The sequence below is a fragment of the Cynocephalus volans genome, chromosome 5, assembly GCF_027409185.1.
Source record: "Cynocephalus volans isolate mCynVol1 chromosome 5, mCynVol1.pri, whole genome shotgun sequence".
NCBI classification, from domain to species: domain Eukaryota; kingdom Metazoa; phylum Chordata; class Mammalia; order Dermoptera; family Cynocephalidae; genus Cynocephalus; species Cynocephalus volans.
The window spans coordinates 149,166,957-149,194,577 of NC_084464.1; the positions used below are offsets into that span (position 1 = coordinate 149,166,957).

Consider the following 27,621-nt stretch of genomic DNA (forward strand, 5'->3'; position numbering starts at 1 on the left):
AAGCTGTCAGCCCTACTAGGCAAGATACTCAGACATTCCATCTGTAAATAGAGATAATTGTCTCAGCCCTTTATGTGTTGCAATAATGGAATACTGCAGACTGGGTAATTTATAAAGAAAAGAATTTTAGGGGCTGGCTGGTTAGCTCAGTTGGTTAGAATGTGGTGCCGATAACACCAAAGTCCAGGAGCAATCCATGTACTGGCCAGCTGCCAAAAACAAAAAAAATTTCTCATAGTTCAGGAGGCTGGGAAGTCCAATATCAAGGTGCCGGCACCTGGGGAGGGACTTCGTGCTGTGTCATCCCATGGTGGAGGGGCAGGAGAGCAAGAGGGGGCCGAACTTGCTTTTGTAACAAGCCCATTCTCAAGATAAGTTACCCATTCTGGTGATAATGACATTAATCCATTTATGAGGGCAGAACCCTCATGATTTAATCACCTCTTACTAGGGCCCACCTCCCAACACTGTTGCATTGGAGATTGAGTTTCCAACACATGAACTTTGGGAGACACATTCAAACCATGGCAATAAAAACCACCTCAAGGAATTGTTCACTTAATTCGAAAAGTGGTTATCAAGGGCTCACTGTATGTAAGGCACTGCTCTACGGACTCACAGTCTAGGATGGGACACTGACAAATGTAAGATTTCACCTGTGTGGCACGTGCAACAAAGGAGAGGCACATGATATTATGAACCAAGTTTCAAGGGGTGGGGAGATTGACCTTGTCACCAGGATAGCCAAGGACATTTTGCTTTAGGAAGTGATGGCTGATGTGAGATGAGAGCATACCACACATGCATCGAGCATATGCAAAGCCCTTTGGAGGTCTAGGTGTGGAGTGTGACAGGGATCAGAAGAGGCCAGTGCAGCTGGAGCTCAGAGTAGGGAGCAGAGTATTAAATGCAGGGGAGGCCAGGAGGCCAGCGCACAGAGCCTTACAGGTGGTGGGAAGACTTTTGATCTTAAGAGTTGAAGGAAGCCATTCAAGAGTTCTAAGCAGGGGAACGGCAGATTTGTGTTTTTAAAGTTGCTGCTCTGGCTACAGAGTGGAAATTGGATTGGAGGGGGCATGAGAGTGGATGTGTAGAAGACGGTCAGGAGGGTCCTGCAGTAGCTTGGGCAGAAGATGATTTAGCCTTGACTGGGGGGCAGTGGACGGTGGTAAACAGTGCAGATTCAGGAGACATTTCAGCCATAGAATTGGTAGACTTAGTGACAGATTGGATGGTGGGGACAGGGAGAGGAGGGGTTGGGGGCGGGTCATCCTATGAACTGCTGAGTTGCCTGCACAGAGTAAACACTCATTAAGTGTAAATGATCATGGTAATTATAAGGGAGAACATCCTTTGGTCTGCTCATTTCACCCAGAAGCTCTGATTAAATTACTTTTTTTTTTTTTTTTCTGAACTGGCCTCTCCCCAAGACTGGAATTTGATTAGAGGCAGTTGGGCCTGCCTGTCCTGGAGTCTGCCCTCTGACCCTGGGGTGGCCCTTGCACTAAGCGTGAGCTCCTGTCTCTCAAATGGTGTGAGGGACGTAATGAAAGCTTTCCAGCAGCCTCTTCATCCTCATGCAGGACATCCCTGGGGGGGTCGATCCCAGCCTTCGAGGCTTGCCAGCACTGCGTTAGTTTCTGCGCGAGTTAGTTTCTGTGTCCAGACTCTGCCACACGGGCTGGGCAGCATGGAAGGGGCAGTGCCTGGCTCCAGCCTGCTTTCCCCTGATCAAGCCCACACCTCCCTGCTTCAGGCTTTCGTGGCTCCTGGCTTTGCGCCTCCCTCTCTCGTTTGCACCCTCCTCTGTCCTTAGTGGGCTGTTGTCTGCTTCTCTCAACACGAGTTGGAGTCTCCATTCTGCAGAGCCAGCTTCAGCTGACTTGGCAGCTCCTGTCCACTGTTGGGACAGGCCTGCAGGGTCCTTGCTGGAAGGCTCCTCTGGGAGCCCTCCCACACCACAGCTTGCCCTGGTGTCTGCGGTGGAGCTGAAGACCTGGCTATGCCCCAGCTGGCTGAACGTCATTGTTTGACTCACACATGGGACCCTTTACCCATCTGTGTATTGTAAGAAGAATCAGCATAGCCATTAACGGGAGGGCTGGCCTCTCATGTTGCCATGAGTTGTTACCACCAAAACAGTAGTATTGATTTAAAAGAAAAAAATATATATGTATATACTTCTTACAGCATTTTAGTTTTACAGAAAAATCGAGCAAAAAGCGCAGAAATTTCTCATATGCTGCTTTCCCCACCCCCACTCCAGTTTCCCCTTTTATTAGCATCTTGCATTAGTGTGGTACATTTGTTATAATTGATAAGCCCATCTTGATATGTTATTATTAACCAGAGTCCATAGTTTACATTCGGGCTCACTCTTTGTGTCGTATATTCTATGACTTTCTTGTGTGTGATTTTTCTCTAATTGGGTTTGGGCAAATGTTTGATATGTAGCCACTCTTACCAGGATAGTTTTACAGCCCTAAAAATGCCCTGTGCACCGCCTATTCATCCCTCCCTCCCCAATAGCCCCTGGCAATCAGTGATTCTTTTACTATCTCCATAGTTTTGCCTTTTCCAGAATGTTCTGTAGTTGGAACCATACGGTATGGAGCCTTTCCAGATTGGCTTCTTTCACTTAGTAGTATGCATTTAAAGTTCCTCCCTGTCTTTTCGTGGCTTGATAGCTCATTTCAACATAGTCCTTTAAACTCAAAAGTGCAGTGTGCCTGCTTGCCACCTGGGGCCTCTGGATGGGAATCACAATTTCCTGTTGGTCTCCTCCAAGTGGTATTTTTTATGTCATCTTCTCAGTCTTACTCTTCTGTGCACCTGCCACCTCGAACACATTTTGCCATAGCTGATTTAGAAGCCCTCCCAAGACAGGAAGTGGAAACTGTTTGGATTTAGTGTTCCATGTTAGGAGATCTAACACCAGGGTGACCCCGATTGTCATCAGAAAGGCTCGGCCCTGAGCAGTATGGTGAAAGGTTTGACAGTGCAGCAGAACTGTCCTCTCTCTAAGAATTGGGCTGTCACAGACTTCTGCTCATTGCCTTTGTGCCACCCGGTGGTAATTTGAGTGTTTTCAGCCTAAGAGAATTCTGCCTGGCCCCTAAGCAGTCCCTCTAAAAAGATGCGTGTGGACCATCTTCTATCAGAAGACAGCACAGGCCAGATCCCTAAGTCAATGGGAAGCAGGACACAGCCAAGTGTAACTTCTTAGAGACAGGCTGGACTGCTGCTGCCCCTTTCTCTCCTTGGGTGACACCCGCCCTTTGGGAACACTCCTTGATTATTTTCCCCCGCCCCCCAGTGTCTTTTCCGTGGCCTGTAGCCCAGACTCAGTTTGAGCTTATTGCTGGGCTACCTTGTCTATATTCTTGAGCCACCCAACCCCCGCTGAATGAGCACGAGGGTCCTGTCTTTGTGTGATGTGTGTCCTAACGTCTGGTCGCTTACACATGGTGGTCATCTCCCCCTGGGGTGCCTTGATGTGGTTGCTGCGTGGAGAGCTGGGAGGCACGGCTGTAAACTAGCACACTGGGCATGAGGATGGAGGCCATCTGTCACTGTATCCAGAGCCTTTGGGATGTTCCCATTGTCCTCATTCGTGCCACGGCTGAGAAGGTTGGCCTACCATCTTCAGGAACTGTCTTAGCCATCACTTATTTTCAAATGCCTTGTTGGGAACAGCCTCTTGATTTTCTTGTCACTTTGGCAGTTAATGACCAGCTGTGCATGTTTAGTGTTCCTATTGCAGAGCACAGTGTTATTGTTTCCAGAAAGCTCTGCATCTGGGGATTTTTGCATACCTTCTGTTTTTTTTCCCTTCTAATCTTTGTGGTTTTGACAAGTGGGTAATGGGTAAGGAGTGAAAGATTGCCCGGAAGAGACATTTACATTTACATCTATCATTTTTTTTTTTTTTTTTTTTTTAAAGAGGAAGCTGCTCATCAAATGTGGCCAGTTAACTTTGCACCTGCTGAGATCATATCACCATTTGTTGAATCTGCACTCCATGCCTGGACACGATCATGCCAGCTTTTTATCCAGACTTGAGGAGTAGATAGTAGTCCTCATTTGACAGGAATGGGAAATAAGGGTAAGGAGGAAGAGTTAACCTGCCCCAGCTCACACAGGTTGGAAGTGGCAGCGATGGAATTTAAACCCGGGCCCGTCTCTCTCCAAACTCTGTGCTCTGGGCATGCCACCACTTGGCCCCAACCCATGGTTTCTCATTCTGCTGAACAGCAGGGCAGCCTGGGGTATGTGCAGGAAGACTGGAATTTTGGTTGCTTGATTCCCATTCCATGCTTTGTTCACCCTGACTGCCTGGAGTCCTTCTATCACAGAAGGAAATGGCCTCATGAGCCATTTGAGACCAAGGGCGAGGCATGACACCATTCCCGCCCTGACTCTTCTTTCTTTAAAAACTTCCCTGGAGAGCTATGATTCTCTCTCTAGAGACACTCATGCTAAAATGAATTGCCAGATGTAGGGGAGAGATTTGGGGGATGAATCAGGCCTGCCCTGCAGTGCTGGTGGTACTTGCATAGCCCTACAAAGGAGGAACGACCTACCTGGCAGGTGGGAACAAGAAACCTACAGGTGGATAGGTCTCAGACTGATGAGAGCTCCTCTCCAGCGTGGTTCCCTGTTGTTTTGCTGCTGTCCCCATGTAGCTCTGCCTCGGCTTAGTCAGTGTCAGGGCAGCCTCACCTAGCCCTCGGCCCAGTGTCCTGCCTCGCTGCCATGCATGGCCCATGGCTCATGCCTGCCATGGCAGCCCCTGCTGCAGCTGCTGCTATATAATAGGTGTGTACCTGACACCTGCCATCTTGCAAAAAGCTTTAGCATTGGCCAATGTCAGTATCTGGCAGACCTTCCATTATATCAGTTAGCTCTTTGAGGTTTGTTTGTAAGAGCAGAATTTACACCATTTACCACCCTCATCTAAGCCAGTGTCCTATCTTACCAGCCTGTTTCTGTGAGCTCTACAGTGGTCTCTTTGCTGTGCCCTCGCCTCCCCACAGCCCCTTCTTCACAAAGCAGCCAGGGTCATTCTTTTAAAAGGTAAATCAGATCATGTCACCCCTCTGCCCAAGCCCACCAATGGCTTTTCTGTCACTCAGGGTACAAGTCAGAGTCTTCACAGGGGCCTCTGAGTTTCCATGTGCTTTGCCTTCCTGGCTCCAACCCCACTCTAGTGACCCTGGGCTCCTCGCAGCTTCTCAGACACACCTCGGCACTTTGGGTTCTCCTGTGTGCTCTTCCCCAGATATGGGCATGGCTCCCTCCCTTTCCTTTTCCAAGTCTTTTATTCAGGTGTCCCATTCAGTCCTACCCTGTCACCACCCTATTTAAAAATCTAGCCTTCTTACTCTCTATCCCTCTCTGCTGCCTAATTTTTCTCCAAAATATTTATCGCCACTTGCCACACTGGCTGTTGTGCTTATTTGTTTCTTGTCTGTCTTCCCCTATTAGGGTTTAATCTCCACAGGAGCACATTTCTCTGTCAGCTGCTCATTCCTTATCCCTGGCATCTAGAACACTGCCTGGTGGGTAGTAGGTGCTCAGCAAAAAGATTTTGCATGCATTTGCCTGGGGCTCTGCGATCCTGGTATGGATGTGCCTAGTTCAAGAATAATCTAACATGACCAGTAATGTGAATCTTCATGTCTACAGCCAGTATTTGTTTCATTTTGTTGATTGTTAGGGCAGCAGTTCCCAACTGTGCTGCTATGACATGCGTGCATCACAAGTCATCTATTAATAACAGTGAAAGTACTAAATAGAGGCTGAGAACTGTCAAAAAATTAAAATATATTTCAGGGTGTTTGCAAAAAAAAAAAAATGATGTAGCTCTTGCTCACTGGAATCATAATGTGTTTTCATGGGCAGGAGGAAAGGGAGATATTCAGTACAGGTTGTTGAGATGGCACCTGGTGGTGGCTCTTCTCTCTGCGGTGGCTGTCACTTGTATATGTGTTGAATGACCCAAAGATAGGCCAACAACTGCTCTCCTGGGTGGCAAGAACAACTCCCATAAATATTGTTACAACATCCCTTCACTTTACTACAGAGTCACGTTTGGTCAGGCTGTTGTGGTGGTTTTGAAGGAGGAGCTGGGGGATTTTGCTGTTTGAGCCGGCTTCAGCCATCAGAAGTTATTTAACTTTTAAAACAAGTATGTACTGGGGAAATACTAGTAACAAGGGATCAAACTAGAAGGATGTACACTGTTTACCCATGTTCTGTTGAAGACCTAAGCTGAGGCCAACCTACCCTCACCATCTAAGTGTCCTGGCTGCCTGTCAGATGTGTGCCCGTGGGCACTGGACTCTGGCCGTATGGGTTAGGTCACCTCCTCTCCTGTCACCCGGCTTCCTGGCTCTTCAAGCTGCCATTTGCTCTGTCCCTCACTTCTGGCATCCCATGTACCCCGCCTCAATCTTGATTTTATTATGTGCCCTCTGGCCTTCATGAACAACTGCAGATGACCTTAATTTATTTATTTGTTTTGCTAGAAGACTTCTTCTCGAAATAGGAGGTAAATATATTAAGACATTAAGACCCGGTGTTTCTTCACATGTCTGCAGTTTTTCCTCTAACTCTTGATTGATGGTTTAGGAGGTTATAGATATCGAGGTTTGAAATCATTTCCCTTCGGGATTCTGGAATCATTGCTCTTGTCTTCCAGGACTCAGTGTTGCTGTTGGGAAGCCTGTAGACATTCATTCTCTATCCTTCCATTTGTGACCTGTTTTCCTTCTGAAAACTTCCAGAATCTTCTCTTCATGCCCCGTGTTCTGATATTTTGCAGTGATGTGCCATTCCCCTTTTTAAGTGGAAATTTTTTCTTACAGATTCTAAGGCTGATGTAAATGTTTAATATTATAGTATTATTTAAATATGTATCCCCTAAAAACAGGTAGAAACGAATGCTTATGGTTCTTCCAATTATAAAATCACATCAGAATTGCAAACTAAACATACAGCACCCAACCAATGACCCTCAAATGCACAACATTAATGCACTGCGATGGCTGACTTCATTCCTTTTGTAATAGGAATTAGGTACAGGTGGCTGCAGCTCAGAGTCCTTCGAGTGATATCTTCTGGCTTCACTCGGTATGAATGAGTCATTTATGTATTAAATCTGCCCTTTGGCCTTTTTCTCATTAGCCCACGACAAGTAATGTAATTCTGCTTGATGCCAAGGTGTAAACAGAGCAGGCGGCAGGACTTGCTTGCAGGATGGCCATCCAGACCATGCTTAGGATATGCTTGCTTACAGGAATTTTTTTGGATTGTCACTATATGTAAACATGAAGTACAAGTATATTCAGAGGAAGCTCACATAATCGCAGGGATTCAGTTCTTTTCATACACTTCCTATGCCATTTCCCCCCTTCAGGCTTATTTTCAGAGGGGAGCTATCAGAAGCTGGGCTGTTTTTCAGGTGAATGTTTGGACTGACCATAACAGGCTGGTGTTTGCCACTCCCTGGGCCCCTCCTCCTGCCACCCCACATTTCTCTGTCAGCCGCCACAATGTTCACAGTAGTTTAATCCCACAGTACTTTTCCATCCCTATTTTGAGATGGAGGCTGCTGAGAGCTGTTAGCCACGGTCAGGGGCCCGTAAATTGTGTCTCATGGAGCTTGAAAACCATGATCCATTTTCAAGCTAAGTTTTAGCCTGAATGCTCCCACCCACCCCTTCACTGCTGTGGGCAGGGGTGAGTATTCATGGTTTTTAAAAGCTGACCTGACACATGACAGGATTCACAGTGTAAATTTTCCAGCTGGTTAGAAGTGTATGTGAGATTGTGTGCGTGTGCACATGTGTGCGTGTGTCTGTCATCACCGCAGGCCTGCTGTGTCTCGAGACTGCCTGGGTTGCATCACTGCGTCCCCGTGCCTGAGCCCGTTCTGAGCTCCTGGCCTTTGCAGGCCCCGCTGCAGGTTCTGAGTGTGACCTGTGCAGGGGCAGCTGGGGATCCTGCTCTGCTCACTGGCGGGGGCTGGTGATAGCTAAAGTCTGAACTGTCTGTTGGCTTGTGAAGTGTCTTCAAGGTCCTGGTGTGCTCCCTGTCATTGCCAGCTTTCTCCAAAACCTCTTGGGCCCAGGACCTGGGTCTTCTCTTTTCCTTTTCCTCCCCTTTCACCCAATGTCTGGTTCATCTCCAAATGCTATCTGTTCTTCCTTCCTGTTTTTCACTGTTTTAAAATCTTTCCTTCTTGCCAGGACTTGCAGCCCGGCCCAGCCGCCTCACACCTGGACAGGGCAGCCTTCCCTCCTGCCTTGGCCTGGGCAAGCTCTTCCTTCTGTCACTCTGGTCCCTTGCTCCAGAGTCCTCAGTGGCTACAGTCTCTGCAGGACAAGGGGGAGCTGCAGCCTGTGGACTGAGGGATTTGGTTTGTCCTACACGATATTGTAAGGAATTGTTAGCCAGCTTTTACAAAGTGAGATTTTTGTTTACATTAAAAATCTCTATTTTCAGCTTTTCCTGAAAACTTAGAAAATCTGGTAGCACTGAGCACATATTTCTAAAAGGTAACAGAAGGTGGGAATGGAGTGTTCCCTGTTGCCTTTCCTTGACCATATTTTCTCTAGTTTGCCGTACTCCCCACTACTCCTTATGGCACCTCAGCCTGGCCCATTTCTGTCACCTGTCTGGCCTCCATAAACATTACTATTTGCAGCCTGGAGCTGTCTGCCAGGCCAGGGGCCTTCCTACACCCATGTTTAGAACACACCTTGTATTTTTGCTTCTTGTGATTACTCTCCCTTCCCTGCTAAACCTAAGTCCTGTCCTCCTACAAGGCCAGCTTACCTCCTCTCTCCTCTGTGAAACCTCCCTGCCTGCCCTGGGTGGAAGTTTCCTTCCTCCCTGGAACACTAAAGCACTTTGGCTTTGTCTCTGGCTTTTGGTGCTATTGTATGTTATTTTGTTCATGGAGCTGTACTTAGATGGATCGTCCCTCTAGTGCCGAGGCCTCACAGTTCCTGACACACAGTGCCTTGCACATAGTGAGTTCTCAACAGATGTGTGACCAGAAAGATGCATAGGGATGGTCAGAGGCCTCGTCCTGTTGTTACCAACAGGAGGGCCTCTGACTAATTGTGGGATGGGGCTGGCTGGTAGCTTTCCCCAGCTACTCTGAAGATGATTGTTTCACTTGCCACCAGAGCGACTGTTTGGGGCCACACCTTTAATGTGGGAAAATACCCAAATACCACTACACTCTGGTACACCACGGTGGGCTGTGGGCGTGTTCCACCTTTGCAGAGATTTGATCTATCACTAAGTTTATTCAGTGAGACTGCTCTTAGATCAACATGCAAAAAGAGAGCTAAACGAAACTTTGATTGAATTTAATCAAATTTAGAATATTTCCATACTTCTTAGATTTAAAAATTAAATACTAAATCTGCATAGGATTCTGTTCTCGATCCTAGATGCCATCTTTGCTTGCTGGGACTCTCCCTCCCGCCCCTCCATTGTCCCCGTCTCGTCCATGTTTCAGCATCACCAGCTTTCAGAACACCCCTGCTCCGTGCTGCCAGCATGCACACTGAACCTGGACCCCTCCTGTGCCTCTGGTAAATCCGGGTGGGGGTAACGAGAGGCAGCATAGGTTGGTAGAAAGTGTCCATGCCTAATGATCACCGTATCACTCAGTTGGTGAATACTTAGTTTGCATCAGCTTTCCCACCCGGAAAAACAAATTCACGGGTTCACAGCCACAAGCCCTTGGGTAGTGGGAGTGACCATGAGATGCTAGGAAGTTCTTTACTCATGTCAAGTCCCTTTGAGAGGGGCAGAGGCTCTGCTTCCCAACTTCTGGGCCTGAGTGCCGAGTGGACTCTAGGGCAGTGCTGTCTGGTGGACCCTTCTGTGATGACAAAAATGTTCTGTATCTGTGCTGTCCAGGGCAGTGGCCGCTCGCCACATGGGGATACTGAGCACTTAAGATATGGCTGGTGTGACTGAGGAGCTGGATTCCTCATTGTATATCATATTAATGAATTTAAATTTAAATACCATGTGCAGTTACCATATTGGGCAGCCCAGATCTTGAAGGTTGGGGAGAATGGGTCAAAGCCTAGCCAAGAGCTGGGTCCAGTCCTAATGAGAACCTGCCTTCCTGAGCATGCCCCCTTACCTAGCTCATAGACCTGTGTGTGAGGGGTTTGTGACCCAGTCTGCACAATGGGCTTGAGGGGTCTGTGAGCCCTAGCTTTACAACTGCCTACCCTCTAGAGCTTTTCTGATGTCCTGGGAAGCCAGGTGATTATGTTTTAGTTTTATCCTAGAACTACTTTCCAGCAAGAAGCAGATGTCCCCAGTTCTGAGGTCATTAGAATTTTCTGAGATATGCCTTTTTTCATCTCTTGTAATTATTTTTGAGGTTTTGACCCTAATAAAATGATGTTAGAATTGCCTCTCTACTTAAGGTTCCATTTTCCTTCTCTTTTATCTGAGCTTTTCAATATAGATTGCCTATCTTACACTGGTAAATAAATAATCAGGGCTCAAGAGGTCTCAGCTGTGTATCAAGTACTTTTCTAAGAATGTGTTATCAATTCACCGATTTAATCCACACATCAACCATTTTTATAGATGAGGAAACTGAGACCAGAGAAGTTAAGAAACGCCCAGAATCACACAGCAACTTAGTGGCAGCACTGGCCTTTGGTCCGGGCTGCCCAGCTTTAGAGCCCAAGCTCCTAGCTGTAGAAAGGCCTAATTCTATCAAAACATGGAAACATTCTATTTCTAGATCATCAGCTTCTGTTAATAGGTAAACGATCATTAAGTACAAATATGAAAATTATGTCGAGGAATACAAAACCTTTCTTCCATCAGATAGAACCTTGCAGATGAGACCTACAACATTCACATTGATAAATACTGGTTTCAAAGTGGGTTATCCCACTTAACAGCCAAGCAAAGGAGCTAAAATTCTCCACAGGAGCAGGATCACTAGGGGTTCAGGGTGAGGGTTGTTTCCAGAATTTTCCTGCCTGTTGAAGGCTTGCCCTCTGGAGCTAGTGTTACTGAGGGTAGTGTGTCATATTCATATTCCTCAGTTTCCCCAATACACCTGAGTCATCACTTTTGTGTTACAAATCACATACACAAAAGATTGAGCACTATTACTGAATAAACAGATTTTACTAGGAAGAAAATATTCAGAAAGTCAGCCTTGCCTGGGAAGCCCAGACCTGCACAGAGCAGCTAAGCCCAGGTGAATGCCCGATGTTCCCCCGCACAGCTTTTCTCTTGAGCTCCTGCAGACACTCTTCAACCGTCCTGTGGCTGGGGGAATTGGGCAGTAGGTGACTCCTACGGGGAAGATGAAATGCAAAATTTACGAACTTTCTTCAGTGCTGTTTTATTTTGACATTTTGAAATGCTGTTCTGAGAAGTATAGAGAAGATTTGCATAACAGAAAAGATGAAAGGTAGCCAAGATCTAGTTTGTGTTGGAAGTACAGATTCCAAACTGGTGGGTTTTTCATCAAATCCAGCTTGACCTTTCTTGCCCTCTTTTCTGGACTGGATGTCTTTGGTTGCAAGAATGTTACACTCAACCCTCACTGGATTAGTGAGGGGTTTAGTCACTCAAAGGTAGGTGGGCTTCTGAGGTGGTTTGACTTGGTGACTTGGTGATTTTATCCAGAACCCTGTTTTCTTATTCCTTCCTGCTGTGCCCACGCTGGAGTGAGCCTCGTCCTAAATTCAGCTTCTCTTCATGGTTGCACGTTGGCTGCCAGCCACTTGCAGGGCCACGTGCTTCCTCAACCTGCTCTCAGTTTGGGTGGGGGGGAAGTGCTCTTGTTGAAAGAGCATCTTTTCCCAGAACCCACCCCTGCCCGGGTCTCGGTCAGGTCACACGTCCTCTCTTGAATCCGTAACTGGGACTAGGACAATGTTGGTGCCCCCAAACCCATGGTGGAGCAGGCTTTCCTCAGACCCAGAGCTGTAAAGGGGGATGTGGACCCCAAATAAAGATGGGCAGTGGCCGAGCGCAGTGTAGACGTTAGGTGGGAGACCGCGGCTCTCACTCATCTTTCTATTATCTGCCAATCCCCCTTACATGCTCGGGAAGCGCGGTTTTCTGCTAGAAAATAGAAACTTACCATTTTTGAAATGTTACTTTTTTCTGCTTTGTGGCTCTTAACCGTCCTCTGCTGGCCTTCTCCCTCTCTTCCTTCCTCCTCTTTCCCTCTTCCCCCGTCCTGCCTGTCATCCCTTCTCAGCTGATGATCTACTCATTCATTGAACTCAACTAAATTAGTTCGGTGCAATTTAGTTTCTCCGAATAAATAAAATGCCTTCGTGTTTGCCCCCCAGGAAGAAGAAATGCCAGATGTAGAAATTGACATTGACGATCTTCTTGATGCAGACAGTGAAGAAGAGAGAGCTTTAAAACTGCAGGTAAGCAGCTTTCAAAATCTAGAACTTTCTGATCATGGATGCTTGAATCCACTTGGGTCTCCAGAGCGTGGCATGAACTGATTCTGCCCTGTGGCGTTGTTGGCACCAGGACTCGGACAATGGCAGTTTGTGGAGAGGAAAGCATCGAGATGCTAACTATTCACCCTCGTAAGCTGTATCTCTGGTGATAAAGCAGCTCTTGACTACAATCAGTTCTCAAAGCACCTACCTTATGGGTTTGACTTTCTCCAACCTCGTTTTCTTGGAAGAGAGAGCTGGTTCTGCCTCCACAGACCCATTCTCCAGGGAGGGAAGTGAGCCCCACACTTCCATGAAGAGACTAAGCTAGAACCAGGATATCCAAGCCCAGGGCTCCAATCTCGCAGTTGTGGATTGTATCATTCGTGAGATGAATTTCTAGATAAGATTGCTTGTGATATAACTCTATTTAGTAAAATATCCTAATAGACGACACTCACCTGAGAGTCTTCTAGTGCAACAATGGATGTTGAGATACTGTTTCCTAGCAGAGAGCAATAAAATACTTATTTTAATTCCCATAGGAGGTCAAATCTATCATTTTTAAAGCAGCATTTGGGAGTTTCTAAACCAGTTCACCTTTGACTTGCCATTGTTCTTAATGTCCACTGATAATTATTGTCAGTGGCTGTTGGTTATACCAATGGTGAATGGTTACTAAAGCAGTCAAAGAGCATGTCCTAATGTATTAGTGTGTTTTATGTGTTAATAATTACTAGTGTCTCTTGAGTGGTGAGAAGTCTCAGTTCTAATGATTATTTCTTGTTGGTAGATTTAGTTGGGAGACAATAGTGCCATAGTTAGCTTAAAACAAAAAAAACCCTTTCAATTTCTCAATTTTAAGAGAACTTTTTAATATCATTACATTTCCTATAGAATGAATGTCTACTTTTTTTTTTTTTAACTTTTATATCATCAGGTATTCCTCCCCACCCCGCCCCCCACCAGCAATTGGTTTCCAGGTGAGGACACTGGAGCCTGAGGAGGTTGTGTCCAAAGCTGGTGTTTGACTGAGTCACAGCCAAAACCCTTGCTCTCTGTGTCCAAAGTGATTGTCACTGTCTCTCACAGGCCATCTCAGCTTTAAGTATATCCAGTTTAATATTAACCAAGTTGGCAGCTCAAAGGAAAGGTGTGTGTGCATGTGTGTGTGTGTGTGTGTGTGTGTGTGTGTGTGCGTGTGTGTGTGCGTGTGTAAAGAGGGGGTCAAAAGTCATTGGCCAGGTGGGTAGATTTGATATCCACCTTCTGGGTTATACTGAGTTAATGGAAGGAAAACTGGAATGAGGGGATTTGGTTCCTTTTGAAGGCTGTCATGGGTTTGAGTTTACTAAGTTAGGGCGTGTCTCTCTGAAGACCACACCCTGATGGATACCTTAATACCTCTCATCTTTTTTTAAAAAAAATAAGCTGTTTTCCTCAGCAAGGTATTCATAACCTGATCAAGAGTTATATTTTATTTTCAATGCTATGGTAGCATAAAAAATAAACCTTTATCTGTTCAAAAAACTTTCCATGTATTGTGTGTGTGTCTGCACATACATGCTCTGAAGAACAAAGCATTTCTGCATATTAAAGGTATTTTTGTATCTTCAGATGACCAGCTAGTGCTAAAATAAGGTGTAGTTCTAGATAGTCATTCTGAAATCTTGATTTTACCATTGTGAAAACAATACTGTGACAATGAGATGATTTTTAATTTAACTTAAAAAATGATATTGAATTTTAAAATAATAAAACTGATTTTCTGTGTGTTTAATTCTAGGAAGCTCTTGTAGACTGCTACAAACCAACAGAGGTAAACAAGTGACTTTTCCTAAATGCCATGTTTGAATTGGGTTTTATTAAATCAATCTGTCTTTTTTTAAAGCTAAACTACAATAAATGGGTTTGATTATGTGTATACTAATTAATTATTATCCATGAGTGCATATGTTTGAATAGTACTAACTTCATTATTTCTAAGCCTAAACATGTCTAGTTCATAAAGACTTAAAACTAATGAATGGTATGTGTTGCTTACTTTTAGATAAAAGCCAAATTTCAAAGGTAATTGTGAGAGGGTTTCAAAGTTTTAGGCTTGTAACTAGTTTATACATTTTATTAGTTTGTAGGTATATATTTTTAAAAAGCTTGAAGCCGTTCTGTCTTTTGAAAGTATTACCTTTATTGGGAGAAAAATGCTTTATGCTTCGTTTGAAAGTGTGTAAATATTAGTATAAAAAACAATGGGTATTGGTCTGATTGGACCAAAGCATTTAATGTAGACTCTAATGACCAAAAGCACAGTGTGGAAATTAAGGTTTAGATCACTTATGAAAATATTAGCAAAAGAAGTACTTTCTGAGATCTGTCAGATGTTTTAGAGTCTATTTGTAACATCAGTGCAAATGGTGGTAGGACGTCTGATTTTTGAAGTGCTATAATTACAAAGTGAGAAGAAAGCATATTTTTACAAGATGTGGAAGACTTCAGTGACTAGGGTGTTTTACAATCATTCAGTTTGAGGCTAGTTACTTATTTCAGCTTTATTCTTACAACCTCCAGTTTTCCCTTATATTGATTATATCTTACAGTTGTAGAGATTTTAAGTTTTGATTTTAGCTATTAAAATTATATATTCTCTGTGTATATATACACATATACATATATACTTAAATCAATGTAATACATATTCATACTTTTGAAGGCCAAAAATATTATATGGCTTGTAAAGAAAAAGTTTCAGTGCCTTTCCCCATCCTAGAGGTATATATTTTTATAGAACAGCACTTTTGGCTGGTTCTTTGCTATTTAAATATGCATTTACTACTTTTTTTTCCCATATATTCACTTAAGGGGAAAGATGATAGCTCTCTCTTCACACAATTCTTTTCCCTCCATCCAACCAATAAAGTTACTTACCAATATTTTGTTAAGTCAGTAGTCAAGGTTCATAATATTATGATTTGAACAAATATTTTTCACTGCTAAGCCAACAATGAAACATGGCCATGGCTCCTTTCTTGCATAGCCCTTTGTGTTTCCTGGAGTTGATAACAACCACCTTGTCTTTTATTTTATCTAGTACCTATTGCTATTTTTTTTAACTCTCTGGATCTTTGTCAAACATATTTTCTTTGCTCAAACACATCATTACCATCCTCTTGCTCCTAGACTTTCTTCCTGTACAACAATCTGAAGAGGTTTTTCTTTGGGTCTGAGTATCTACTGTCCTGTGATTTCTGTTCACTGCTTTCCTGTGTTCAATCTTCATTCTTAAAATCTTCGTCTTCCTCATTTTTGTTGGAGTACATTATCCAGCAGCTTTTGGGGAAAGGATGTATAGAAGTAAATTTTTTGAATCCTTGCATATGTGACAATGTATCTTGATCAATAGTTTAGCTATAGAATTCTAGTATAAAAGCTATTATTAAGACTCAATTTTAAAGGCATTACTCTATTGTATCATTTCTAGTGTGAAGAGGAAACACTTATGCCATTTCCAATCCTAGGCCTTTGTATGATGTGATCTATTTTTTCCCCTCATTTAACTTTTAGGATTATTTCCATATTTTGAAATTTTACCATGATATGCTCTGGTGTGGGTCTTTTTACTCATATGCTGGGTACTTTGCAAGCTCTTTTAGTCTGAAGACATGTCTTTCAGTTCTCTAGAAACTGACTTTTCTTATTTCTTTATTATTTTTATTTCTTCAGTATTCTATATTTCTAGCTCTCCTGTTATTTAGATATTACATCTTCTGGATGGATCCTCTACTTTTTTATCTTTTCCCTTTTGTTTTTCTTCTCCTAGTCTTTTGTTCTACTTTCTGAAAGATTTCCCTGACTTTATCTTTTAGCCTTTTTGCTGATATTTTTACTTTTAAATTTCAGCTATCTTATTTCTAATATCCCTGAGCTCTTTCTTGATCTCTGTTCACTATTTCATTTTAGTGTTTCTTCTTGTTTCATGGATGCATTTTATTCTCTTTTCTCTTTGAGGATATTAACCACATGTTTTCTTTTCTTTGTTTTTAAGATTATTCTGTTCTCTGCCTTATCTCTGTTTCCTCTGAATCCCACCTTTTCTCCTATTTTTGTCTGTCTTTGCTGATTTGGGGCAGCATACTCACGTTTGACTATGAGGAGACAGTAAACTGACTGGCATTTGTATGTATGAGCACAGCTTGTCCATTGGTAGGTCTCACTATGGAGTGACCAGGTTGCAAGCCAGATTTTTTTTTATGACCTGTTGGGGGGCACTCTTCAAAATGTCAGTATTTGGTTCTTTTATTCTGCAGGGATTCGTTTTTTGGAGTTTGACCCTCTAATCTCCTGCCTGAGGGTTGACAGTCGGGCTTCAGGCTTTCTAGAAGCAGGGAGAAGGAGGAAGGAGACCTCACCATTTAGTTCTTTGGGGAATAGAGCTTCTTTATTTATAGGTAGTTGGGGAATTAATATGAACTAAAACAATTAGATATTTGGAAAGTGATTCTAAATTGTTGTGCATGTTAAATAAGTAGGATTGTAGTCAAGAAAAGAGATGATCATGCAGAGGAATGAACGTGGGGTGAGGGGGAAAGGGTGCTGTTGAGAGCAAACCAGGCTGGTAGGTGTGGACACACCATCCACTCACTGTATTACTCCCTTCTCAGCTCTCCCCCTAGGTGAAGTTCATGCTTCGGTTATTTGGGTGGGAAAGTTTGGACTTGTACAGTTCTCTGCTGACTGGCTCCGTAGGCAGCCAGTAGTAGAAAGGCATTCCATTTTCTCAGTGAAATGAGCCCTGTTCTGCCCCCCACCACGCCCCCGGTTTCTGCGATGTCTGGGGAGCAAAATATTTACCCCAGTTAACAGCCATATAGTTAAATGAAAATGGCGGGCCCTTGCCCCCTGGAACAAGGCCATTTCTCATCTGGTTACTATATAGAGGCTTAGGAGATGAAAGGATGTAGTATTTGAATATTCCTCAGACTTCCAAGTGAAGAAAGAAGGAAAATAAGCTGGAGTTTCCCAGCAAACTTCTCTGTGTTCTTTTCTTAGCTCATAGTTTCTAGGAATGGAAATGATGTAATAATACTGGGAAATTTCATTCAAATTCATTTATCTATTCAAGGATCGGTTCAGGAAAGCTGGGCAGTTTTGCCTTTGAGCTTATATTCAGAGGAAACAGATTTTACTGGCACCTTGACTGCGATAACAATAATAGCTTATATTTTTTCCAGAGCTCTGTACTTCACATTCCACTAACGTACATTATCTTACTTAATCCTTACAATCATCACTTTAAGTAAAGAGGGTTGGGGTGACTTGCCTGAGATGTCAGAGCCATGAGCCAGGGGTCAGCACTCAGCCCCGTATTTCTGATGCCTGATCCTGTGCTCTTTCTTTCCATCTTGCCAGTCTGTCTGAGCTTCTTGACTCAGCAAGAGATTTAGGACTTTAAAGGATTTTGTCCTATCTGAACTAAATGCCTAACAACTAATCGTGTCCTTTTTTTAAGTAGCCATCTCTGGAGGTGCTGGTTTTTGGTCAAAGTTATTTTACGTATAACTGTTATGCCACTTTGAAGTGAGAAATAAATGGAAGACATCTTTGCTGATTCTGATCATTTATTTATAGCTCTTGTTACAGGGGTACGGTGAGCGATGGGAAGAGTACTGGACTTTGAGTCAAGAATCTTATGCCAGCACCAGCACTGTGTGACTTCAAGCAGTTTTCCCAATCTCTCTGAGCCTTCATTTCTACCTCCATAAAATGGATGTAATAATAACCACCTCCCTGGGTTTTACTAGGGATTATTGGCAGTGACAACAATTTTGGAGGTAGTAAGAACAACAATTATAATAGCTAATTTCTAAGCACTTAATATATGCCAGGCACTGATCTAATCACATTTAATGTGTTAATTTGTTTAACCTTTTTTTTTATAAAAAATTTTAAAATATTTATTAAATCCTTCATACTCATTTTAAAAAAAAAATTCATAGGCTTTATTTCTAGAACAGTTTTAGATTCACGGTGAAATTGACTAGAAGGTACAGAGCTTTCCCATATACTCCCTCACCTCCACCACACACACACACACACACACACACACACACACACACACACACACAGACAGACACACACACACACACACACACAGACACACACACAGACACACACACACACAGACACACACACACACACACACACACACACACACACACACACACACACACACACACACACACACACACACACACACACACACACACCCTCTCCCATTATTGACATCTCTCACCAGAGTGGTACATTTGTTACAACTGATAAACCTACATTGACACATCATTGTCACCCAAAGTCCATAGGTTACAGTAGGGTTCACTCTTGGTGTTGTACATTCTGTGGGTCTGAACAAATTTTGAATGACATGTATCCGCCACTAAAGTATCATACAGGATAGTTTCCCTGGCCTAAAAATCCTCTGTGCTCTGCCTATTCATCCCTCCCTCTCCCTTCACCCTGGCAACCAATAACCTTTTTTACTGTCTCCATAGGTTTACCTTTACCAGAATGTCATATAGTTGGCATCATACAGTGTGTAGCCTTTTCAGACTGGCTTCCTTTCCTTAGTAATATGCATTTCAGATTGCTCCATGTCTTTTCATTGTTTGACAGCTCATTTTTTTAGCAGTGAATAATATAATATTGTCTAGATGTACCACAGTATATCCATTCACACTTGGTTGCTTCCAAGTTTTGGCAATTGTGAAAAAAAAACTTATAAACATTTCTGTGCAGGTTTTTGTGTAGACATAAGTTTTCAAGTCCTCCAGGTAAATACCAAGGAGCGCAACTGCTGTGTTGTATGGTAAGAGTATGTTTAGTTTTGTAAGAAACCTCCCAAATGTCTTCCAAAGTAGCTGTACCATTTTTCATTCCTACTAGCAATGAGAGTTCCTTTTGCTCGATATCCTTGTCAGCATTTGGTGTTGTCAGTGTTTTATATTTTGGCCATTCTATAGGTGTGTAGTAATATCTCACTTTTGTTTTAATTTGCATTTCCCTGATGACATATGATTTGGAGCACCTATTCATATGCTTATTTACAATCTATATACCTTCTTTGTGGTGTCTGTTAAGTTCTCTGACTCATTTTTTAATAGGGTTGTTTTCTTATTATTGAGTTTTAAGAGTTCTTTGTATATTTTGGATAGTAGTTCTTTATCAGACATGTCTTTTGCAAATATTTTCTCCCAGACTGTAGCTTCTCTTTTTATTGTCTTGAAAGTGCCTTTTGCAGAGTAGAAATTTTTATTTTAATTAAGTCTAGCTTATCAATTCTTTCTTTCATGGATCATGCCTTTGGTGTTATATCTAAAAGTCATCACCAACACAAGGTCATCTAAATTTTCTCCTATGTTATCTTCTAGGAGTTTTATATTTTTGCATTTTACATTTACATCTTTGTATGATTCATTTAATTTTTGTGAAGGCCTATGTCTAGATCTATTTTTTTGCATGTGCATATCCAGTTGACCCAGCTCCATTTGTTGAAGAGACTATCTTTGCTCAATTGTATTGCCTTTGCTTCTCTGTCAAAGATCAGTTGACTGTCTGAGGAAGGAGATAACATAAAATAGCCTTTAAACTGAAAAGGAACTTTGAGACCAAAAAATAAAGTGGGCACCTCCATGCAGTTTAACAAGGAATTTATTAATGGGTGACTTACATATAGGAAGGATTGGGTGAACGGTGAGCCAGATGCTTGCGCAGCTGTACTCTGCAACATCTGGAGGGTAGCAGAGGTTTATAAAGGAACTTGGGGACAAAAAAAAAAAGTGGACCAAAAGGAAGCATGTCTTAAAAAAAATATGTTGATGTGGTTAACCTCTGGATATTTTATGACCAGTGAGCATTTAACTTAAGGACACTGCCAGCAAAAACAGGAAAGCGTTGATCTTTACTTTAAGTTAGCCTAGCTTTTCAGTCATTGTTTTAACCATGCTTGCCATGCTTCAAATTAATGTATAGCTTCCTAGTGGAGCTTATGAAGGGGGCCATAGAAACAACAAGTAAAGCTAAAAGGGGCCAAAAGATGGTGTTCAATATGGCCTGCATTCCCACAACTGTTCTTATGTTGGTCTATTTGGGGGCTGTCTATTCTGTTCCATTGATCTTCTCTATTCTCTCAGCAATATCACACTGTCTTGATTACCATAGCTTTATAGTAAGTCTTGAAGTAGGGTGGTGTCAGTCCTCCAACTTTGGTATGCAATTTTTTTAGCAGCTGGCTGGTACAGGGTTTGAACCATGGAACCTTAGTGGTATCAGCATCACGCTCTAACCAGTGAGCTAACTGGTTAGCTCCGGTCCTCCAACTTGAATCTTCTCCTTCAATATTATGTTGGCTACCCTGGGTCTTTTGCCTCTCTATATACACTTTAGAATCAGTTTGTTGATATCCACAAAATAACTTGCTGAGATTTTGTTTGGTATTGCATTGAATCTACAGTATTCATTCTTCCAGGTGACAGTACTGAGTCTTCCAGTCTATGAACATGGAATGTCTCTCCATTTGTTTTTGAGACATCCTCAAGCTCAGAGATGTTTTCTGCAGCTGTGTCCAATTTACTAATGAGCCCATCAAAGGCATTCTTCATTTCTGTTACAGTGTTTTTGATCTCTGGCATTTCTTTTTGGTTCTTTCTTAAAGTTTGCATTTCTCTGCTTACATTGCTCACCTGTTCTTGCATGCTGTCTACTTTATCCATTAGAGCACTTAGCATGTTATTCATAGTGGTAAATTCCTGACCTGATAATTCCCACATCCCTTTTATATTTGAAACTGGTTATGATGTTTTACTCTGTCCTTCAAACTGTGTTTCTTGCTCTTTAGCATGTCTTGTAATTGTTTTTTGATATCTGGACGTGATGAACTAGGTAAAAGGAACTGCTTGCTGAAAATAGGCCTTTAGTAATGTGGTGACCAGGTGTGGGGGAGGGAACACTTTCTATAGTCCTGTAATTAGGTCTCTGTCATTTAATGAGCTTGTGCCTCTTGAATGTGAACTTCACAAATGCTTCTCAGCTTGTCTACCTAAAGGTGGGAAAGTTGGCTAGAGCCAGCTGTAGTTGTTTATTTTCCTTTCCCCAAGTCAGTTAGGTTCTGGTAAACCCCAGCAGGTTCTAGGCTCTGGTTAAATAGTTGGTCCTGAAGGCAGACCTTGTTAAGAAGAACAGAATGCTCTGGTGTATTTCAGAATGGTTCTTTCTTCCTTCCTTCTGCTGGAAGCACAAGGGAATTTTTTTCTGTTCAGTGTAAGGATGTGGTAGAACTCTTGGAGGTAAAGTTCACGAAAGTATGGGGGCTCCCCTATGACTGGGTATGCCCCCCTGGAGTTTGAATCTCTCAGACATGACTCTAGCAATTTGGAAATTACACTTTGTGCTTCCCTACCTCGGCTCTGGTTCCCATGGAGGTTGCTCTTTGTGGGTTTCTGCTCCAGCAAGCTGTGATCTTCTGTGTTCACTGGTTAGTCTCTCCACTTTGGGGGCACTGGTTTGCCTGTGACTTCACTTTTCTTATGGATCTAAAAAGAGTTGTTGATTTTTAAGTTTGTTTAACTTTTTACTTGTTGTTAGGATGGAATGGCGATCTCCAAGTTTCCTACCTGCCTGACTGGACACAGGAAGGCTCATTTCATCTTTACAACATAGCTAGGAGATTGACACTATTGTTATCAGTTAAGGAATTTGGGGCATGGAAGGGTTCTGTAATTTTCCTAAGGTCACACAATTAATAAGCGGAGAAGTCAGGGTATGTATGAAAGCACTTAATGGAAAGCTTGGCACATAGAAGGTCCTTAACATGCTAGGTGAGTCTGATTCTATCTCAGATAATGCTTCCCCATCACATGTTATATATGTAAAATAACCAAATTCACCAGTGATATTCTTGTATTACTAAAAGTAGACTTTAAAGAATCTGCTAATTTCTCAGAAGTGATTGTTTTTGGTGTGTCACCTTGTGTCATGTACTTTGGGTCCATGGTTTCATCCTGTGTGGGTCACTGGCTACTGGGGAGAAGACTTGTGTTTGCCCCTTTTGATTCATATGCAAACTGTGGACTCTTAACATGTAAGTCTTCCTGACTTAGACCCTTTAAAACACAGCAGTACAATTGTGGTCACCACACTAATGCCTTAGTGATTTATTAAGAGTGGTGTCTTAATTTTTCCCCTTGAGTAAATGCCATTTCTGATGAAGTTGATATTACAATAGAGCTGATTTTTAAGGGTAGCAAAAGGATGTTTCTATATAATGCAAGAAGAAAAGGGGTAATTTTATTTTTGGTGTGACTTGGATTTCAATGATCAGTAGTGATAGACTAGTGGACATGGTAAAAATCAGGGGTGGGGGTTTAGGACCAGCTAGTCAGGCTAGTGGGGAGCTTCTTTTCTTTTTTCTCACTTTCTTTGAATAGTTTCCAATCTTGGGGTCACATAAGAACACCTCCATTATACTGGAATAATGGACAGAAAATGCATTTAATGTGGGCTTGAGGGCATCTGCCTTACCATCTGTTAGGGGAGTTGTCTGTCCCATCAGTGGGCTTTAAAAAAAAAATCTTTTTATAGTTGAAGGTGCCTATGCCATTGCTGTCTGATAAATATCAGATTTTCCTTTTCATGCTTTTATTTCATTTTTTGAACTAGAGGTTGTGATGTAATCTATCATTTTAACAATCAGAGCCTGTAAATCCAGGATGACTAATTCTAAGAGTGGGTGGCGAGATGATATTTCCTGGCCTCTGTAATCTGTCAGGTCGTGGAAATGTCATGGCCATGCAATAGCATAGGAAGAGACATCTGATCCTGGTCTGTAAGTAAGTATACATCAAGCAGTGTTTTCAGAGAGGCAGGCCTGCTCTGTTGTTCTTGTGCTGGCAGGAGGAAGGTGGAATCTCCTCCTTTTGCCATGGTGTCATGGAACTGTGTCGCTTTTCTGATGGGCTTTGGTGGAGATCATTGTCAATCATCCTGTTCCCATCAGATGTCTGTCCACTTAGCATTCTATCCTTTTAAAAAAATTATCATTTAGTCTGTGTATACATGGAAGTACTCAAGTTCTTCTGCATTGAGCTGAACACAGTTGAGATAAAAAATAAACTGGGTATTTACAACACAGAAAACCTCTGTGGGTGAGTGGAGGAGACACAGCTTGGCATTTCACTACCTTCTCTTTATTCGTTTGCTCAACAAATGTTTACTGAATGTCCGTGTGCCCATAACTAATCGAGGGACTGAGGCCTAGCAGTAAAGCTCCATGTCCATTTTTATTTTTAAAACAATCTCTTACAAGGCTGCAGTGAACTGTGGTGAAAATCTTAATGCTCAAAGAATATTAAAATGGGAATAAAAGGACAGAAATGCCAGGCTGTCAGCTTATTCTATGGTTCTCTAAGGTAGGAACTAAAGTGTTTAACAGAATGTGTTTTCAGGGGATCTGCACTTGCTAGAGAAAGCAGCGGAAGCTGTTGTATTGCTCAGTTTAATGGGCCTAAGTGTTCAGAGGCAGGGAACCCCTTCTTATGTCAGACCTTTCCATCCGGCCTCTCAACAGACTGCAATCTCAGGGGGCTGGGATGAGGAACTGAGCTCGAATGCAAGATTAATAAGTGAAAAGACAGCTTTTAAAAGCTTTCTCCTTCAGAACAATGTTTTTGAATAGAGAGGGACTTGGGAGGTTCCAAAACCTGGAATCAAATGAAATCTACATTCTAGTGGCTGTAGCCAATGTCTGTGAAAGCCTTATTATGTTTTAGTGTAATTGGCAGGTAAGTATTAAAGGATTGGGGTTTATTAGCCAGAAATACATGTAGCTTTAACTAGTAGCCAAACGGATTTGGTCCCAGTGTGCCTGCAGCTCAAACTTTTATTAGGACTCATTACACATCAGGCTGCATCCACCAAAGAGCCAGTGTGTGCTGGAGCTTGTATTTGGACACACACTTGAGTCCAGATCCTAGGCTCTGTCTACTTCTCACTGCCTTTCTCTAACTTCTTACTAGGTGAGCACAAGCTCCACTTTGGAATATTTATAAAGCTGATTAAGATTATCTTCATTGAGGAAAATCAACCCAGAAATGTTAGCTAAGCTTGCCAAATATATGCAGTCATGGAGCAAAACTCCTCATTTGCTTCCTGGTCTCTGTTCAGCATTCTGCAAAGATAAGAAACCACCCACAAGACCACCCTCACTTCTGACACCAGTTGCAAGTTTAGGGGTCTCCAAGACCACCTTCAGGTTTGATAATTCACCAGAAGAACTCACAGAACTCCCTGAAACCTGTTATACTCATGGTTCTTGTTTATTAGGGTGGGAGGCTGCAGATTAAAATCAGCCAAGGCAAGAGACACATGGGGCAGAGTCCAGTTGAGTTACAAATGTGGAGCTTTCAGTTGTCTCCTCCCACGGAACAGACAATGTTAATTCTCTTGGAATGATGTGTGACATTACCTACAGACTACTGCCAATCAGGGAAGCTCACCTGAGCCTGGGTGTCCAGAGTTTTTATTGGGGCTAGGTCACATAGACATGGTTGACTGCTCACGTGGCTGAGCTCTGTGTCCAGCTGATACCACATGACCCCAAACCAGCAACCTAAGTCACATCATTACAGTATATGGAATGGCTAACCTCCACCCATCCCCCAGGGGAAAAAAGACACTTTTTTCAGATGGACATTCTAAGGGCTTAGCATTCACTCTCAGGAGCTCAGGGCAGGTTAGTCTTCACTCCACACTCTTTGAAGCAGGATGATCATGAAAATAATTGTCATGGTAATAACAATAGTGATAAAAAAGAAATGCCATTGTAGGGAGAGCCACATGGGCCTCAGTTTCCAACCCTGCCACATTGAGGATCAAATTTCCACATGAGTTTTGGTGGGGACAACACATCCAAACTCTGTCGAGTTATAATCAGAAACAAATCCCCAAAAGTTGGGAAATAGTTTTATTTCAATTAGACAAGATTTAGGTATTTTTAGCAAAAAATATTCTCCCTCGTTAATCATGGGAATCCTGATGAAATTACTGTAGTTGAGATTATGGAGTAGGAGGTTATGATTTTGCTGAATTCACTCCATCGATTATTTACTGTGGTTGGATTATTTATGTGGACTTTATTTTATGTTGTCTGAATTGCAAGTGTAAAAATTCTGAGACGCCTCCTAGTAAGTGAGGGAAGAATTAACGGCTGAGAGGTTGAATATGGTGGGGGCAAGTGAACTGTTCTGCTGCATACAAATAAAGGTTGGAATCTGGGTAAAAAATAAATTTGTCTAAGAGCGGTGGGCTGAATCTCGGAAGAAGATTAATGGGACTGCCCTCACAGTGGAACAAATTAATCTTTAGAGGCAGAGAGTCAAGAAAATAAATGAACAACATAGGGTGGGTGATTTTAAGTTAAAAGAGGGGGAGAAACCAGGATGTAGTTAAGCCCTTCAGGAGTTTATGTTGGCAGAAGTCATTATAACACCAGCAGCCGCAAACCCTTACCCGTGACAGATTCATGAGCCTCTTTCCAGATCATGAAAAATAGGATCAGTTCTGGTGTGTCCCGTCAGCAAATGAACCTCCCTGAAGATAAACAACACTCCCTTCCCCCCCTCAAAAAAAAAAAAGAGGAGGAAATTAAGTATTTCAGTGGTGAGTCTTGATGGTGCTTGCTGTAGAGCTGATCAATGCCTGCGACTTCAGGGAGCAAATCCCAGCATCGCCCTGAGCTGGGACACATCAGTGCTGACTCACTGCCTGCCTGTGTGGCCTCCTGGGTGACCTGGATGTTCAAGCTGATAAGAGTCTACGGTGTGATTTTTAGATGCCCAGCTGGTTCTTTGGGTGAGGACGTTTTGCCATTTGGAAGAGTTTTCAGGTGCTACCATCATCTTCTCAGAAGCACATAGCACCCTTCCACTTTCCTAATTCATGCAAACTTTGGATCTGGAAATTCTCTCCCTCCACCCCATGCATACTTTGTCTGATTCCCACCACTCTGTTGAATGTCAGGCTTTTTGGAAGAAGTGTCAGGTAGCTACTTAAAACTTGTGCTCAAGTTGACTTCATTTGTATAAGTTGGCAGTGGGACTCAGGGTGGGGCAGATGGCTGCTGTGAATACGCAGTTTTAAGGATGTAATTGGTCTGGAGGAAAAAGAGGAGGTGGCACGGGGGAGTCGCATGACCCACATGGATCTCAGCCTTTGGAATCTTCGCCTGCTGTTTCTCTGTCCCCTCATCCTGTACTGGGTGGAAGGAGTCGATGGAAAGCAGGTTGAGCACCCTGAGTTCTCCCAGGTACCCTTTATCAGAGCTTGCATGATTTACACAATTACTGTGGTTGGTGAAACCAGTCCCTGAGCAGTGATTTCAAACATTTCTTTTAAAGTCCTGTCAGGAAATACCTCTAATGAAAGCAATAGTGCATCATATCCATGTATCCTATTTATCTTTTTAAATGACTCAGTGCTTGGAAGAATGACATAAGTTCTGTTTGTGCACAGAACAGTGATTTGCAGTGATACTGTGGTTTCTCCTTTTCCTACTTCCCAATGAATCCGTCTTTCAGCAGCACATGATCAGCAATGAGTATAACAGATTAATTACTTTGAATGACTAGGGAAGGCTACCAGATGCCTGGCTGTGGTGATAATTACAAAATGTGTGTCCATCTGCTGCTTCTGCAGGCTGGAGTAGGCGTGGGGGGTAGGGGGTGGGGAGGTGGGCACTGAAAGCCGTGGGGTCCAGGAAGGATCAGGGAAATGGGAGCTCAGAGTAGAGTGTAGCCACTGTGATGCCATGCTGCTGTGACAAGACCTTCTATTTTCACGGCTGCTGCCAGATCCCCTCAGAAACCTGCTTTGGCTTCTTTCTGTCTTGAAGTCTCTCACAAATCAGGTTGGCAGCATGTTGTAGAAAATGTGTTTTCCAAGCTCCCTGGAAGTGTTGCTTTTCTCTCTACTGCTTTGGTCTTGCAAACGTGCGCAAGTACGTGTGTGTGTGTGTGTGTGTGTGTGTGTGTGTGTGTATGTGAGAGAGAGAGAGAGAGAGAGAGAGAGAGAGAGAGAGAGAGGAGAGAGAGAGAGAGAGAGAGAGAAA

At 42.9% G+C, this 27,621-nt stretch overlaps 1 protein-coding gene across 1 annotated transcript in view; it reads left to right on the plus strand.

The window, feature by feature from the left end:
* Positions 1-27,621, plus strand: part of PPP1R14C (protein phosphatase 1 regulatory inhibitor subunit 14C) — a 93,809-nt gene that overhangs the window by 50,520 nt on the left and 15,668 nt on the right. Inside the window, exons 2-3 of the mRNA XM_063098059.1 lie at positions 12,369-12,452; positions 14,257-14,289. Of these exons, the coding sequence (XP_062954129.1) occupies positions 12,369-12,452; positions 14,257-14,289 (117 nt within the window). The remainder of the gene's footprint in view (positions 1-12,368; positions 12,453-14,256; positions 14,290-27,621) is intronic.